General features: G+C 39.0%; 1 protein-coding gene across 3 annotated transcripts in view; it reads right to left on the minus strand.

Moving 5' to 3' along the window:
* LOC126284207 (anoctamin-5-like) overlaps positions 1-15,431 on the minus strand; it is a 333,989-nt gene that overhangs the window by 30,029 nt on the left and 288,529 nt on the right. For all 3 annotated transcript variants that reach the window (XM_049982972.1, XM_049982973.1, XM_049982974.1), the window contains 2 exons: positions 13,441-13,546; positions 13,155-13,336 (listed from right to left, as the gene is read on the minus strand). In XM_049982972.1, coding sequence (XP_049838929.1) covers positions 13,155-13,336; positions 13,441-13,546 — 288 coding nt within the window. The remainder of the gene's footprint in view (positions 1-13,154; positions 13,337-13,440; positions 13,547-15,431) is intronic.

Raw genomic sequence — 15,431 nt, forward strand, 5'->3', positions numbered from 1 at the left:
GTGAAATGCGTGGTTTTTATGAGCAATAAAAAGGGCAGAAATGATGTTTACGTTGATCTATATTCCAGTTTTCTGTACTCTCAGAACCGAGGTGATGCAAAACTTTTTGTGATGTGTGTATAAAGATGTCATAGCTGGTACTCCTTCTCAGACTGTGTTCTGCTGCTTATCGTACTGTTTTTATGTTTGTTGTTTAATTGAATGTGGATAAATAAATAAACTTTTGCTCTTAATGGCCACACTATTGGATGCATCTAGCATTACAACACAACTGGTGACGAGCGTGGCGTTAACTTCTATACGCTGAGACTATTTGGTTGTTTTGTCAGTTCTCTTTTCCATGGAGGCAGAGCTCAAATATGTTCTTGAGCAGTTGCTACCAAAAATTTGTAGGCAACCTTGACTGTGCAGGCTACTACCCTGTCAGCATACCTGTCAGCTTCTCCCCCTTATGAAGATGTGGCTGAAGATGAGACGCCTATAAGAAGCCACTGCTGTGGCAACTTCCTTTGAAAGGATTGCTTGATAGCTGCCCTTTTCCGTGCCCTTCAATGAGTGTAAAGCAGTGTCAGTTTCCATTGTGTTCATATTTATTGTATGCCACATTACCAAAACAATCAGTATATGTGACAGTGTCATTTCAAACTATTAGGCTCTGATCTTCAATTGTTCTTTGGTTTTATAGACTTGCTGCTAGTAGTTACCAAATGTTTTCTTAACTGCTATCTAAAATTTAATCCAGCATCTTAGCTTTTCCTCATCCTCAAACCAGTCTTTGAATCTAGTGTCCAACTAAAAGCAGAAACTGACAAATTACATAATGTTGTCCCAGTTTTTCTATCAAGTGTCACCTCTAATTCCTTTAGCCATTTCACTAATCCCTGGCCAACATTTTCTGAAAATACTGCTGAATACCTGTTGCGTCTCTAATCCACCAATGCTTATGTGTCCACACATACCTTGATGATACAGACTGTAGGAGAAATGTACTGTTTTGTACTGAGGGTCCTGCTCATGAGGGGATTGGTTCTGCATAGCCTTATTGGAACCATGGTGACTGTCAGTGTCCCAGAGGCCCAGTGCTTCACTCACACTATGTCATGTAGAATACAGAATCAAGAATAAGTTTTGTTCATCAGTGAGGACTAACACTTCATACTGACTGGTGTGCAAGTACTCACAAACTTAGACAGACTTGGATCTCTGGTGCTGTCTCTGGTTACTGAATGTTTAGTGAGTTACAACAAGCAGCTTATCTCCATTTTTTACAGATCCCACTGTGTATAAATCTGCGGTTCGTTCCTTGACTTTTCTGGTAGCGGATGATGCTGGTATCAACAGTTTGTTCAGTTTTGATGCTTTCAATGCTTTTGGCTTTTCCATTGCAGACATGGTGCACCTCATTTCCAACCAGGTCCCTTACCAGTAATTAAGAGTTGTATGTTTTGAGTTCTTGTCTCTTTTCTTTGGATGGGTTGGGCAGTGCCACTAATTTTATGGCCCACATTTTCTTGAAATCTATGGTGTGGCTTTGCATGATCAAATGAAATCAGAATTGAGCAGACTGACACTGCTGAGGGTAATACAACCCGATATGTCCAATTGATGGTCTAAACCCCTCTTCTGATTGTTAAAAAACCAAGTGATCAGGTTTGCGTTTGTGATGACTTTGGAGTTTCTGTTAATGCTTAGTCTATCACTGACACCTACTGTTTACCACTTTTATTAAGGCATCCATTGTATATTTGGGGTTTCAGGTTTCTCGGAATGGTGTGAAGACTTTACATTATCATGTCACTGCTATCACAACCCTGCCTCACCATTCCAATGAGAAATAACTCAAAATGTTTAGGGAAAATGGTTTATGTTCAGAAATTCTTTCCGGGTATGGCCACATTGGCTCATCCTCTCCACAAATTGCTCCACAAGGATGTTCCCTTTTGGGAAATCTAAATTACATTCTGTGCCTTGTTTGCCTATCTTACATCCTGGCAACCACCTGGCATCACTACGACGATGGTTTCTAATGTCCAATACTTTATGCATCAGAAACACTCAACTCTGCTCAGCAGGGAGGGCTTGCCATCATTTACAGCCTCAAAAAGTTTCATGTATTCTTTTATAGGTCTCAGTTCCACTTCATTGTGCACTTGGTTTGAATGTTTAATGATTCTGCTACAGTGTCTGATAAAGCAGCACATTGCCTCCAGCATTGGACCTTTTTTCTGCCTTGATACAAAAATGAAATACAATTTACCCTAAAGCAAGTTGTGCCAATGCCGATGCACTGTCCCAACTTCCAAAGGGGCTGGATCCTACTTTTAATCAGGATGAGCTCTCTGATCCATAGAACTCATACACTTACAGACAAGGAGAGAATTACAACATGTATGAATATTGTTCTGAAGGAATAGGTACTCAGACTGTCCAGTTGAGTGCGTGTTGCAGTCAGAGTCAAGAATACCCAAAAAGGGGTCAGACATGAGACTGAGCAGAGAAACCAAGAATTACTCATCTGTCTTATGCTGTTCCAGTACCCATAAAGGCCAGTGAACTCCTACAGAAATATAGCATCAGTGTATTTTTCTCCTGTTAACAACAATAAAATGTGTTCTCTGTAAATTTAAAAACAATACAGGTCCCAGACAGCTCGGTGTGTACCACATTCCTTGTGAATGTGACATATCTTACACAGGCCAGATTACTAGAACAATCAAGGAGAGATTCAAATCAGTTGTCACAGAAATGGAATACAATGAGACCAGTATTGTGGTGCAAATGCCAATTTTCTATAACAGTGTAATTATAAAGTTTATAAAAGGAAAGGTGTTGGAAAATCTGACAGAGACAGTAGTTTCAATATAAGAAAACCTTGGGGTCCAGCACTCAAAGCATTAAGATCTTGCTAGCCATCACATCCAGCACAGGGGAAATGCTGAGAGACTGCGGGTTTCACAAAATATCCTTGTGGGCTCAGAAAAATAACAAAGCATCAAAGGACATTGACAGCATTATGAGTTGAACTCAGCTGTAAATAGCAGCACAAGAACTACAGTAGTTCAGTCCGGTTGGTGTCCAGGCAGTGAGTACACATACATCACAACTCACAGCACTTGAAGAAGACAACTTTGTTGTTCATTAAAACACTGTGCATAAAAAGAAGACTCAGATGAAAACCTGGAAGCACATAATACGTTGTTTAACAGATTCTCAGGTATTGCCCATCAGTCTAGCATGCTAACCAGGTTGGTTTAATACAAGAGAGAGAGAGAGAGAGAGAGAGAGAGAGAGAGAGAGAGAGAGAGAGAGAGAGAGAGAGAGAGAGAGAGAAGAAGAAGAAGAAGAAGAAGAAGAAGAAGAAGGCAAAATGAACAACAGCATGTTTCATCAAGGGATTTTTTTAGTAAGGGTGAGAATGTTATAGGTGCAACAGTGATGAAGTCTTCTGTTGTCATGACTTCCATCAAAACAAGTGCTTGACAGCTAGCCTTTGTCACACTCTTCATTGAGGGTAAAACACTGTTAGCTTCTATCATTTTAAGATTTACTGTATGACACATCACCAAAACATTCAGTACATATGACAGTGTAATTTCCCTCTGCTCTTCAGTTGTTCTTCTGTTTTGTGGATTTTCTGCTAGTAGTTGCCAAATGTTTTCTTAACTGCTACTTAAAATTTGTTCCCATGTCTCAGCTTTCCCCCATTCTCAAACCACACCTTGAATCTATTGTCCATGTCATGCCCTAATCCTTTTAGCCATTTCATTAGTTCCTGGTCAGTATTTCCTGAAAATACTGCTGAATGCCTGTTGTGTGTCTTGCTCACCAATGCTTTTGTGTCCATAGGTATCTTGATAATATAGACTGTAGGAGAAATTTACTATTTGTACTGAGATTCCTGTTCATGAAGAGATTGTTTCTGCATAGCCTTGTTGGAGCTATGGTGATGTCAATGCCTGAGTCACCCAGTGCCTCCATCAAACTGCAGTATATCATGTGCAATCCAGAATCAAGTATCAGTTATGAGAGCATGGTCACCAATGAGAACTAACACTTCACACTGACTGGTGTATTGAGTACACATGGAGCTGAATTGCCTCTGCAGGGAATGCTCCTATTTATACATATATACAAGTATAAGCTGGGGCAAACAAAAGTGGCCAGACAAGTGGATATGATTGGACATGAATGTATGCATATAACAGAGGAGGAAAAGACTTACATTTACTTCCAACAAGATGGAACAACTGCACACGCCCATACAGGAGCCCAAACCTTAGAATACATTTACATGATTTTCACTCCTGCCAGAGATGTTAGCAGAAGCCAATCTGTTGCAGACCTATGTGGCCACCCACGTCACCTGATCTGTCAGTGTGCGATTACTTTGTGTGGGGAGCCCTCAAGTCTAAGGTGTGTCACAGCAGCTCTACTAGTCTTCAAGAACTGCAGCAGAGCATTTCGGATGAGACTGCAGCAATTCCATCAGTCCAGCTTCATTCCACCTTCAACAACTTTCTGACCAGGACCCAAAAGTGCCAAGAGATGGATGGCATCCACTTTCGACATCTCCTGTATTTCCTTTCTTCCGCTGTGTTTCTTGGTGCCCTGAGACATTGTTCTCTGTGCCACTTGTATTTGCCCCACCCCGTACAACGTTCTGTCAAATTCCAGAATTCTATAAATAATAAATACCCTTCCAGAAATGATAAATGTTGAATGATGAATAATTGCAGGAGGCAGAACCCAAGCTCACTTGTCACCAACTAGTGACTATGATTGCCACCTTACAGTGGAAGACAAACATGTGGTGATATGTAAGCCATAGCATGGATAATGTGGCCATGTGACAAGATGTACATCAGTCACATCCATGTGTAATTACCCTTCTTCCTTGAGTAAATTTTATGAACATGATATACTATGTATCGGTTGATTCAGTAAGGAAATTGGTATGGTATTGAACACTGCTATCATGGTGCTCAATACTGGGTTCACCCCTAAAAGCTTCTATACACAGCTGACAACTAATAATTCTTGTAACTGAAATAACAAGGTGTCACATACCATCTATGATACCTATGTAGCAAAGTTTTCTCACAAGCCATAACTGCACTCATGTCTGAAATTTGCAGATACCCAAAACCAATAAATTGCAGTGCAATTTAATCAACACTGGCACTCAATTTAGTATGATAACAGCTACAGTGTTTGTAAGTGACTAAACAGCCACATGAATTATTAGAGGTTATTATCGAAAAATTAATTAATGAAATTTATCACTTGCAAATTTGCTGATTACAAAAAGTAATTATCTTCTTAAGAATTTCAAGCTCATAAGGAAGCTTAGGAAACAGAGTATGTGGAATGCAGTTCATTTCTTACCAAATTCCTACTGAGTTATTGAAATAAGTAATATTTAAATTATATCACAATTTACTCCCCCCATGAACCATGGACCTTGCCGTTGGTGGGGAGGCTTGCGTGCCTCAGTGATACAGATGGCCGTACCGTAGGTGCAACCACAACGGAGGGGTATCTGTTGAGAGGCCAGACAAACGTGTGGTTCCTGAAGAGGGGCAGCAGCCTTTTCAGTAGCTGCAGGGGCAACAGTCTGGATGATTGACTGATCTGGCCTTGCAACATTAACCAAAACGGCCTTGCTGTGCTGGTACTGCGAACGGCTGAAAGCAAGGGGAAACTACAGCCATAATTTTTCTCGAGGACATGCAGCTTTACTGTATGATTAAATGATGATGGCATCCTCTTGGGTAAAATATTCCGAAGGTAAAATAGTCCCCCATTCGGATCTCCGGGTGGGGACTACTCAGGAGGATGTCGTTATCAGGAGAAAGAAAACTGGCGTTCTACGGATCGGAGCGTGGAATGTCAGATCCCTTAATCGGGCAGGTGGGTTAGAAAATTTAAAAAGAGAAATGGATAGGTTAAAGTTAGATATAGTGGGAATTAGTGAAGTTCGGTGGCAGGAGGAACAAGACTTCTGGTCAGGTGACTACAGGGTTATAAACACAAAATCAAATAGGGGTAATGCAGGAGTAGGTTTAATAATGAATAGGAAAATAGGAATGCGGGTAAGCTACTACAAACAGCATAGTGAACGCATTATTGTGGCCAAGATAGATACGAAGCCCACACCTACTACAGTAGTACAAGTTTATATGCCAACTAGCTCTGCAGATGATGAAGAAATTGAAGAAATGTAGGATGAAATAAAAGAAATTATTCAGATAGTGAAGGGAGATGAAAATTTAATAGTAATGGGTGACTGGAATTCGAGTGTAGGAAAAGGGAGAGAAGGAAACATAGTAGGTGAATATGAATTGGGGCTAAGAAATGAAAGAGGAAGCCGCCTAGTAGAATTTTGCACATAGCACATCTTAATCATAGCTAACACTTGGTTTAAGAATCATGAAAGAAGGTTGTATACGTGGAAGAACCCTGGAGATACTAAAAGGTATCAGATAGATTATATAATGGTAAGACAGAGATTTAGGAACCAGGTTTTAAGTTGTAAGACATTTCCAGGGGCAGATGTGGACTCTGACCACAATCTATTGGTTATGACCTGTAGATTAAAACTGAAGAAACTGCAAAAATGTGGGAAATTAAGGGGATGGGACCTGGATAAACTGAAAGAACCAGAGGTTGTACAGAGTTTCAGAGAGAGCATAAGGGAACAATTGACAGGAATAGGGGAAAGAAATACAGTAGAAGAAGAATGGGTAGCTCTGAGGGATGTAGTAGTGAAGGCAGCAGAGGATCAAGTAGGTACAAAGACGAGGACTAGTAGAAACCCTCGGTTAACAGAAGAAATATTGAATTTAATTGATGAAAGGAGAAAATATAAAAATGCAGTAAATGAAGCAGGCAAAAAGGAATACAAACGTCTCAAAAATGAGATCGACAGGAAGTGCAAAATGGCTAAATAGGGATGGCTAGAGGACAAATGTAAGGATGTAGAAGCTTATCTCACTAGGGGTAAGATAGATACTGCCTACAGGAAAATTAAAGAGACCTTTGGAGAGAAGAGAACCACGTGTATGAATATCAAGAGCTCAGATGGCAGCCCAGTTCTAAGCAAAGAAGGGAAGGCAGAAAGGTGGAAGGAGTATATAGAAGGTTTATACAAGGGCGATGTATTTGAGGACAATATTATGGAAATAGAAGAGGATGTAGATGAAGACGAAATGGGAGATACGATACTGCGTGAAGAGTTTGACAGAGCACTGAAAGACCTGAGTCGAAACAAGGCCCCCGGAGTAGACAACATTCCATTAGAACTACTGACGGCCTTGAGAGAGCCAGTCATGACAAAACTCTACCAGCTGGTGAGCAAGATGTATGAGACAGGCGAAATACCCTCAGACTTCAAGAAGAATATAATAATTCCAATCCCAAAGAAAGCAGGTGCTGACAGATGTGAAAATTACCGAACTATCAGTTTAATAAGCCACAGCTGCAAAATACTAACGCGAATTCTTTACAGACGAATGGAAAAACTGGTAGATGCAGACCTCGGGGAGGATCAGTTTGGATTCCGTCGAAATGTTGGAACACGTGAGGCAATACTGACCTTACGACTTATCTTAGAAGAAAGATTAAGAAAAGGCAAACCTACATTTCTAGCATTTGTAGACTTAGAGAAAGCTTTTGACAATGTTGACTGGAATACTCTTTTTCAAATTCTAAAGGTGGCAGGGGTAAAATACAGGGAGCGAAAGGCTATTTATAATTTGTACAGAAACCAGATGGCAGTAATAAGAGTCGAGGGGCATGAAAGGGAAGCAGTGGTTGGGAAAGGAGTGAGACAGGGTTGTAGCCTCTCCCCGATGTTATTCAATCTGTATATTGAGCAAGCAGTAAAGGAAACAAAAGAAAAATTTGGAGTAGGTATTAAAATTCATGGAGGCGAAGTAAAAACTTTGAGGTTCGCCGATGACATTGTAATTCTGTCAGAGACGGCAAAGGACTTGGAAGAGCAGTTGAACGGAATGGACAGTGTCTTGAAAGGAGGATATAAGATGAACATTAACAAAAGCAAAACGAGGATAACGGAATGTAGTCAAATTAAATCGGGTGATGCTGAGGGAATTAGATTAGGAAATGAGACACTTAAAGTAGTAAAGGAGTTTTGCTATTTAGGAAGTAAAATAACTGATGATGGTCGAAGTAGAGAGGATATAAAATGTAGACTGGCAATGGCAAGGAAAGCGTTTCTGAAGAAGAGAAATTTGTTAACATTGAATATAGATTTATGTATCAGGAAGTCGTTTCTGAAAGTATTTGTTTGGAGTGTAGCCATGTATGGAAGTGAAATATGGACGATAACTAGTTTGGACAAGAAGAGAATAGAAGCTTTCGAAATGTGGTGCTACAGAAGAATACTGAAGATAAGGTGGATAGATCACGTAACTAATGAGAAGGTATTGAATAGTATTGGGGAGAAGAGAAGTTTGTGGCACAACTTGACTAGAAGAAGGGATCGGTTGGTAGGACATGTTTTGAGGCATCAAGGGATCACAAATTTAGCATTGGAGGGCAGCGTGGAGGGTAAAAATCGTAGAGGGAGACCGAGAGATGAGTACACTAAGCAGATTCAGAAGGATGTAGGTTGCAGTAGGTACTGGGAGATGAAGCAGCTTGCACAGGATAGAGTAGCATGGAGAGCTGCATCAAACCAGTCTCAGGACTGAAGACAACAACAACAACAACAACATCATAATTTAAAATTTCAAAACACCCCTGGCTTGAAATACCTTCAACACCAGAATTCTGTTTGAGTTTTTTCGCTGTCAACATAATACACAACACTGGGAAGTAACATTCCCTGGAAAATTATCTTTAAAGTACATGTGTGTTGAGAAAATTACCTGAACTATTAAATGCAAATAACTAGTATGTTCAAACTACCTGTACTATAAATGCAGAAACTAAAAAAATTTAATAAGTGTACCAGGCTAATGTGTCAATTTGGCAACCCTGGAGGTTGTATGTTATGTTAGGAATAAAAAAATGAGAGTGGCGTCATCTGCACAACAAGCATTGGCCATTAACCTGGATATCAATGTTCAGTTGAGATGCAATTTGACATATCGGATCACAATACATGGTGAATAGTGGACAAGGAATGACAATACCACCCATACAAAATTCAAATAGTGCAAAAACTGAACACAGCAACATTGCAAAGAGACGACACTTTTGCTGGGAACTGTTGGAACACGTGAACAACAATCCAAGCCTGTGCGACAATCTGATCATGAGCAATGAGGCCAATTTTGATGTGTCAGGATTTGTTAATAAGCAAAACTTTACGTACTGGTCACTAGAAAATACTGGAATGCTACATAAAATGCCAATTCACAGTTGGAGAGTGGTAGTGTGGTGTAGTGTATCATTGTTTGGAATAATAAAAAAAATGCCGTGTGGCTAGGGCCTCCCGTCGGGTAGACCGTTCGCCTGGTGCAAGTCTTTTGAGTTGACGCCACTTCGGCAACTTGCATGTCAATGGGGATGAAATTATGATGATAAGGACAACACAATACCCAGTGCCTGAGTGGCAAAAATCTCCGACCCAGCCAGGAATCGACCCGGGCCATTAGGTATGACATTCCATCGTGCTGACTACTCAGCTACCAAGGTTTGGAATCATAGGGACTTATTGTTTTGAAGACATTCATGGCAAAGCTCTTACTGGGAATACAGAGTGTTATGTTCACGTCTATCTATCTATCTAGCGCTTGTGCCTTTTACTGTGGTTATGCAGGGTCGGCATGGTTAATCGGATTTGGCAAGGTTAGTTTACATTGCAAAGAGACGGATGCCCTTCCTGCTGCCACACCAGCCCCCCCCCCCCCCCCCCCCGCCCCCCCCCCCCCAGTGTGTGCCCCAACTGTCTGCGACTAGTGTAATCTATGGAATGGTGCAAATGTGTTCAGATGTGTGCGAGCAGTGTAACTGAGGTGGAACACGGGGACCAGCACGGTATTCACCTAGTGGGATGTAGAAAACCACCTAAAAACGACATCCAGGCTGGCCAGCACACTGGGCAGATTTGATTCGGGGCCAGCACACCTATCTGAGTCCAGAAGCAGCACATTAGCACTCTTGGCTAACCTGGCAGGTGTTATGTTCACATGTTGAACCATTTTCTACTCCAACAGTTTGATGATTTCATGCCACACTTCAAATGCATTCCATTATTTCTCTATAGAACACGTTTACTGGTCATCTCCTCTTCAAGAACAGGGACATTTCCTGGTCACCAAGATCCGCTGACTTTTCGGCATGTGATATCTTCCTTTGGGGTCATTTAAAATATCAAATCTTCTGGTGTGGCCCACCACACACCATCCATGAACTGACGGTTATCCAATTTAATCTAATTCTGGTGCTAGTGCTGCAAAATGTGATGTATAACTTCCATAAAGTACTTGAAAAGTGTATGAAGGAAAATGGTAGCCATTTACATGATATCATTTTCAAGAGATAGTATTTTAAATTGCAAGCATTGTAAATTCATGCTATATTTCTTTTATTTCACTGTGAACAAATCTGCATCAAAGGCGGAGGTTTCAAAACTGCCAATTTCACTACCACACCTGTTACAGTATTTTGATAAATAATGGCCACCACATAAATACAGAATTTTTTCATGAAAATTGCTGGTACCCTGATCCACTTCATTGCAAATATTGTTCCCTGTCTATTGTCTGCTTAAAGGGCAACATATAATCACTCCTGTGGTACCACAAGTAAGTTAGCTATTTTGGGCATTGAAGCATGAAAAATAGAGTTGGTTTTCTGTTGTGATGTTGAGTAAAATATATTTTGATGTGCTCTTCTGTGTCAAGTACTATAAAATTATAACAGCCTTTGTGAAATAACCTGTTACTTTGAACCGGGGTTGCTCTACCAGTGAATAAATGGAAGTGATTATGTCACTGAATAACACAGTGATTGGTTTTGTTTGAAATTCCACAAGAACCTTTTATAAAAAATAACTGCACAATATGAAATTGGATCCTGGAGTAATCAACTAAGTACTTTAATTGCCTACAAGCTCAATGTGACAGAAGTCAACAGCATTAAATTTGAAAATGCATGTCTTTCCTCTGAGATTTGGAGATTGTTGCACTAATATCATTTCATGCGTAATAGCCATCATAGATCTGAGCTGAAAACTGTGAGTCACATTTCAGTTGGTGCCATACCATAGCATTCTAATGCACAGTAAATAATAGATTCTGTACTGTTACAGAAGAATTTTAAAAGATATTTTATGTAAACCAATGCCATGATGGATGCTGCCATCGCTTTTGACAACTTTGAAAGTGGGACATCTGTTTATTCATGACACCAAATAAGTAAGTTCCTAAAGTTCATTTACATTTCCGTGTCATATAGCTTTCTATGAAAGTGAGCAGAATATTACTAATGACTACATACATTTACATCATAAATTGTTTTGCTAACAGTGTTGTGCAAGTATTTCAATATGGTGAATTTAGCAGTGTCAGTAGATGACATTAAACAGGAACAAGAGGAGGAGAATGAGGTATGAATAGTTTAACCATCTGTAAACACAGTACCACTCAATCAGTCAGGTCTAGAATAAACAGGGCTAGATCAGGTTGGTCTAGTACAAAATGCAAGCATGACTTCAGTACACTTTCAAAATATACTGCAATAAATGTTCAAAGGCATAGAAAAATTTCTGAAACATGTTCAGTTTTGCAAAGAATTTACCCACATGGATACCAAAATTTTGAAAGAACTTAGGGAAATAGATACCAAAAGTTCAAAACTAAATTAGAGGATTTAAAAAGAACTGAGGATAACAGAAACCAAGATTTCAGAAAAAAATAAGTATATTTTAACAACAAAACTTGAAATAGTTACTGAACTGAATACTCCGATTGTTGAGGTCAGAAATGAACTAGATGTCAAAGAAATGGCTACAAGCCAACTAGGTGTCAAAGAAATGGCTACAAGTGAAAGTTGAGCTAAAAATGGGTAATATAGATGACGGGGCAATACAGAATCAGGATTGGGAACAATAAAACTGAAACTGGATTAAGTAGAGTCAGGGCTCAGACATGAAATTTCTATTGTACAAATTAAGTAGAAGGATGAACATGAAGCTGTCAATTGCCAAAAGATTGTTCATGTTAATACTTTAAATGAAAATAATGAAACAATCAGGAAAGTAACTGATAGTAACATGTCTATTTTGCACACAATTTTTTTTTTCATGTTCAAATCAGATTGAGCAATTGCAAGAAGGAGATCATTCAAAAAGTTTCTTTAATACTAAGTTTAATAATAAGTGGTCTGCAAAAGGTTTTCCTGGAGATGGAAAATTATTTATGCAATAGTGCAAACATGCTCATGTACCTATAAACAAATATTCATTTGAAATTTAAAAGTATTGCAATTAAGAAAAGAGTGTCAACACCGCAATGACGCTATCTATTACTTTATTACTCTGCTACACACCCATAATCAGAAAGTGAAAGCAGATAAGTATAAGTATTATCGAAAACCAGTATCACGTTAAATAAAATCTGTAATAGAAGCTATTCGAAACTGACACAAATTTCCATTTTCAAGGCTAGTAAAATTGTTAAAACATTACAGGAACTCAGTTCATTTGCAAATTTCACATATTCCATGGTAGAAGACCTTTTTCCATTTCAGGTTATAAGATGGCGCATGACTGATGAAGAAAGGCTTAAATGTCCACATCTTATATTACCAGTTTTAAAAATATATAGGATTTTACTCATCATAATGTCCTGTAACTGAAGAATTATCAATAACTTCCAAACAACATCAATATATTGTGCAGGGTTTCAGTGGTAGAACTACAAATATTTATAGATATTGCACAAAATACAACCTCATATCTCACAAAAGAAACAGTATGAAATGCCAGAAACTTTTTGTGATAGTCTCTTGTGCACATTTCTTCATAGAATGCTAATATCAGTCACTAAATTGAATCATTGAACAGGGAACAACATATGTTTTATGTCTCTATCCTCATGGTACAACACTTTCCCTTAATGAAACTGACTTCTAGGCAATAACAGTTCTCCAACAAAGACGAATACTTTGCTTGCAAATCTTACCTCAAATGCAACAACAAAAGACATGCGTGCAGCAAAGACATGCCAGTAAACTGGTGAGTACTCATATTGATGCGGATGGCCAGGGGGATTTCTAAAACCCTGGTAATAGCACACTTCAGGATAATAATCTCCAGGACTTGTATCTGGCCCCATACCTGGTCCATAGTCAGATGTATTGAATGCTGAAATATTAAAATAGTGCACATAATTACATGATATGCTAGATGTGGAAGTACAAAAACAATATCAAGTTATAGGCATACTACAACAATAGCTTGTACTCTACCTGAAAGGCTGAAATCAATGTAACCTTTTAGAGAACCATCTGGTGAATATGCATATTTGTACACCAGTCGAGGAATAAAGTCTGATGTGTATGCTATAACAAAGCCCTGGGAAATACAATAAAATAGCAGTTAGATATACTTCTCATTGAGGTATTTCAGTTCACTTCACATTTTATTTATAACAGTACTATTGGTCACACAGAAATTAAAACTTACATTTGCTTTTCTTTGTTGTTATAATGTTAATTTAAAAAACAGGTTTCATAATGCAAGTTACAAAAGTAAACAAGTCCAGCAATAGGAGCCATAGAAGATTACAACATTGATGACCAAAAGCAAGTAACATCAAGAGCACTTGTTGGAGTCACCTAAAATAAATTATCCTTGTTTCAGGACATGGAATAGATCTGGCAGGCGATCAAGTGATTCATTGTTTGTACTTCTCCACAGCTGGTAGTGATGACTGAAAATCCCTATTTTTGGGGATAACATCTGGTTCTTGTGAATTCACAGCATAAGTGGTTGAGAGTAAGCAAATTGTCCACTTATTTTGGTGGCTAGCAGGGAGATTTTCAGATGGTTGAGGCCAATGAATGTTGCTTCCAGGTTGTTCTTCCACATTTTCATTCTTATTTTGGATGGAATCAATTGCAAGAAGATGCTGCTTTTCATAAAGCCTGGACTTCAATCTCTGGAACGTTTGAACTTCATCATGTAATGGGTGACTAGGCTTGGTGACCAGGTTTTGGTAAGTCATGCAGGAAATAAATATCCAGTAACAAGCCTGTACATCTCATTTGGTGCCTTGTCAACTTCTTTGGTATGGCCAGACTTGTAGCGCACAGGGCAAGCATATATTACCAAAGAGATTGAAAATGACATTGTTCTTAAAGCTCATGGGCAAGAGTCTTATACGTTTGTTGCCAGTTTACCTTCCTAAGTACATCACTTCTGGCTTCCACATTCAGACTCAAATTTACGGCAATGCTAGTTGCAACTCAGGGTGCAACCAAATGGGACATACAAAATTTTGGATATAATAGAGCATCCAATTCTACTTCTTACCACAGGATACAGAGTTTATGATGTGTCTGTCTGTCTTTAATGTGGGAAGCACAAGGTTATGCTTTATCTGGTTACAGTGAAGTTGATTATTATAGTAGTTGATACTTCACCTTTTTCAAAGTATCTTTCAGGTGAACTTCACTTGAGTTGCCACATTTGTAAGGAAAACTCCTGGTGTAGACTAGAACTGAAAATGATCAGCACAGATGTTAACAAGAGCAAGGGACAATACACATCTTCATAACAACCACCTTTCCCACTCACCCACTTTTTTTTGCCAGTGTCAGTGTTGTCCCTGAAAGTCCACATAGAACCTTAAGTAATTTTTCAATGACTATGGTGAAACCATAGCTCTCGATAAGCCCATAGATCTCTTTCACCTATAAACTGTGACTGACAGTATCATAAGCAGCTGTCACATCAATGAAGCTGCACCTGTAATATTGTGTGCTTTGAATGCATCTTCTGTATACTGGATTAGATTAAGAACCTGAGATCTATAATTCTTCCCAGGTCTGAAACTTGATTGTTGATGATTAATTCTGGTTCCATCAGATGCTGTTAGTTAGTTACATGTTCCATAAATTATTTGAATGATTATTTTATCGAAATGATGTGTAATGATTCAGTTTGCAGGATATGTCCATCCCTCAACCTCATTGGAATCTTCAACTTGTGAACTTACAAGGAACTGTTTCAGAAACATCTTGATAATTTTTTTCAGTGGATTCCCCCTCCCCCTCACCTCTGCATTCCATCCAATTATGAATTATTTATGGGTGCAACTAAAGTTCATAACAGGAAATATATTTTACATGGATTCCAGAAAGCGTACATTCCTGGATGGTCTCAAGAATGCAATGAGCTACATGCTAAATATCAAGAATCTTGCAAATACATGACAGTTGATGACCTCTTGAGCACT

This window comes from Schistocerca gregaria, chromosome 8, assembly GCF_023897955.1.
Source record: "Schistocerca gregaria isolate iqSchGreg1 chromosome 8, iqSchGreg1.2, whole genome shotgun sequence".
Lineage (NCBI taxonomy): Eukaryota > Metazoa > Arthropoda > Insecta > Orthoptera > Acrididae > Schistocerca > Schistocerca gregaria.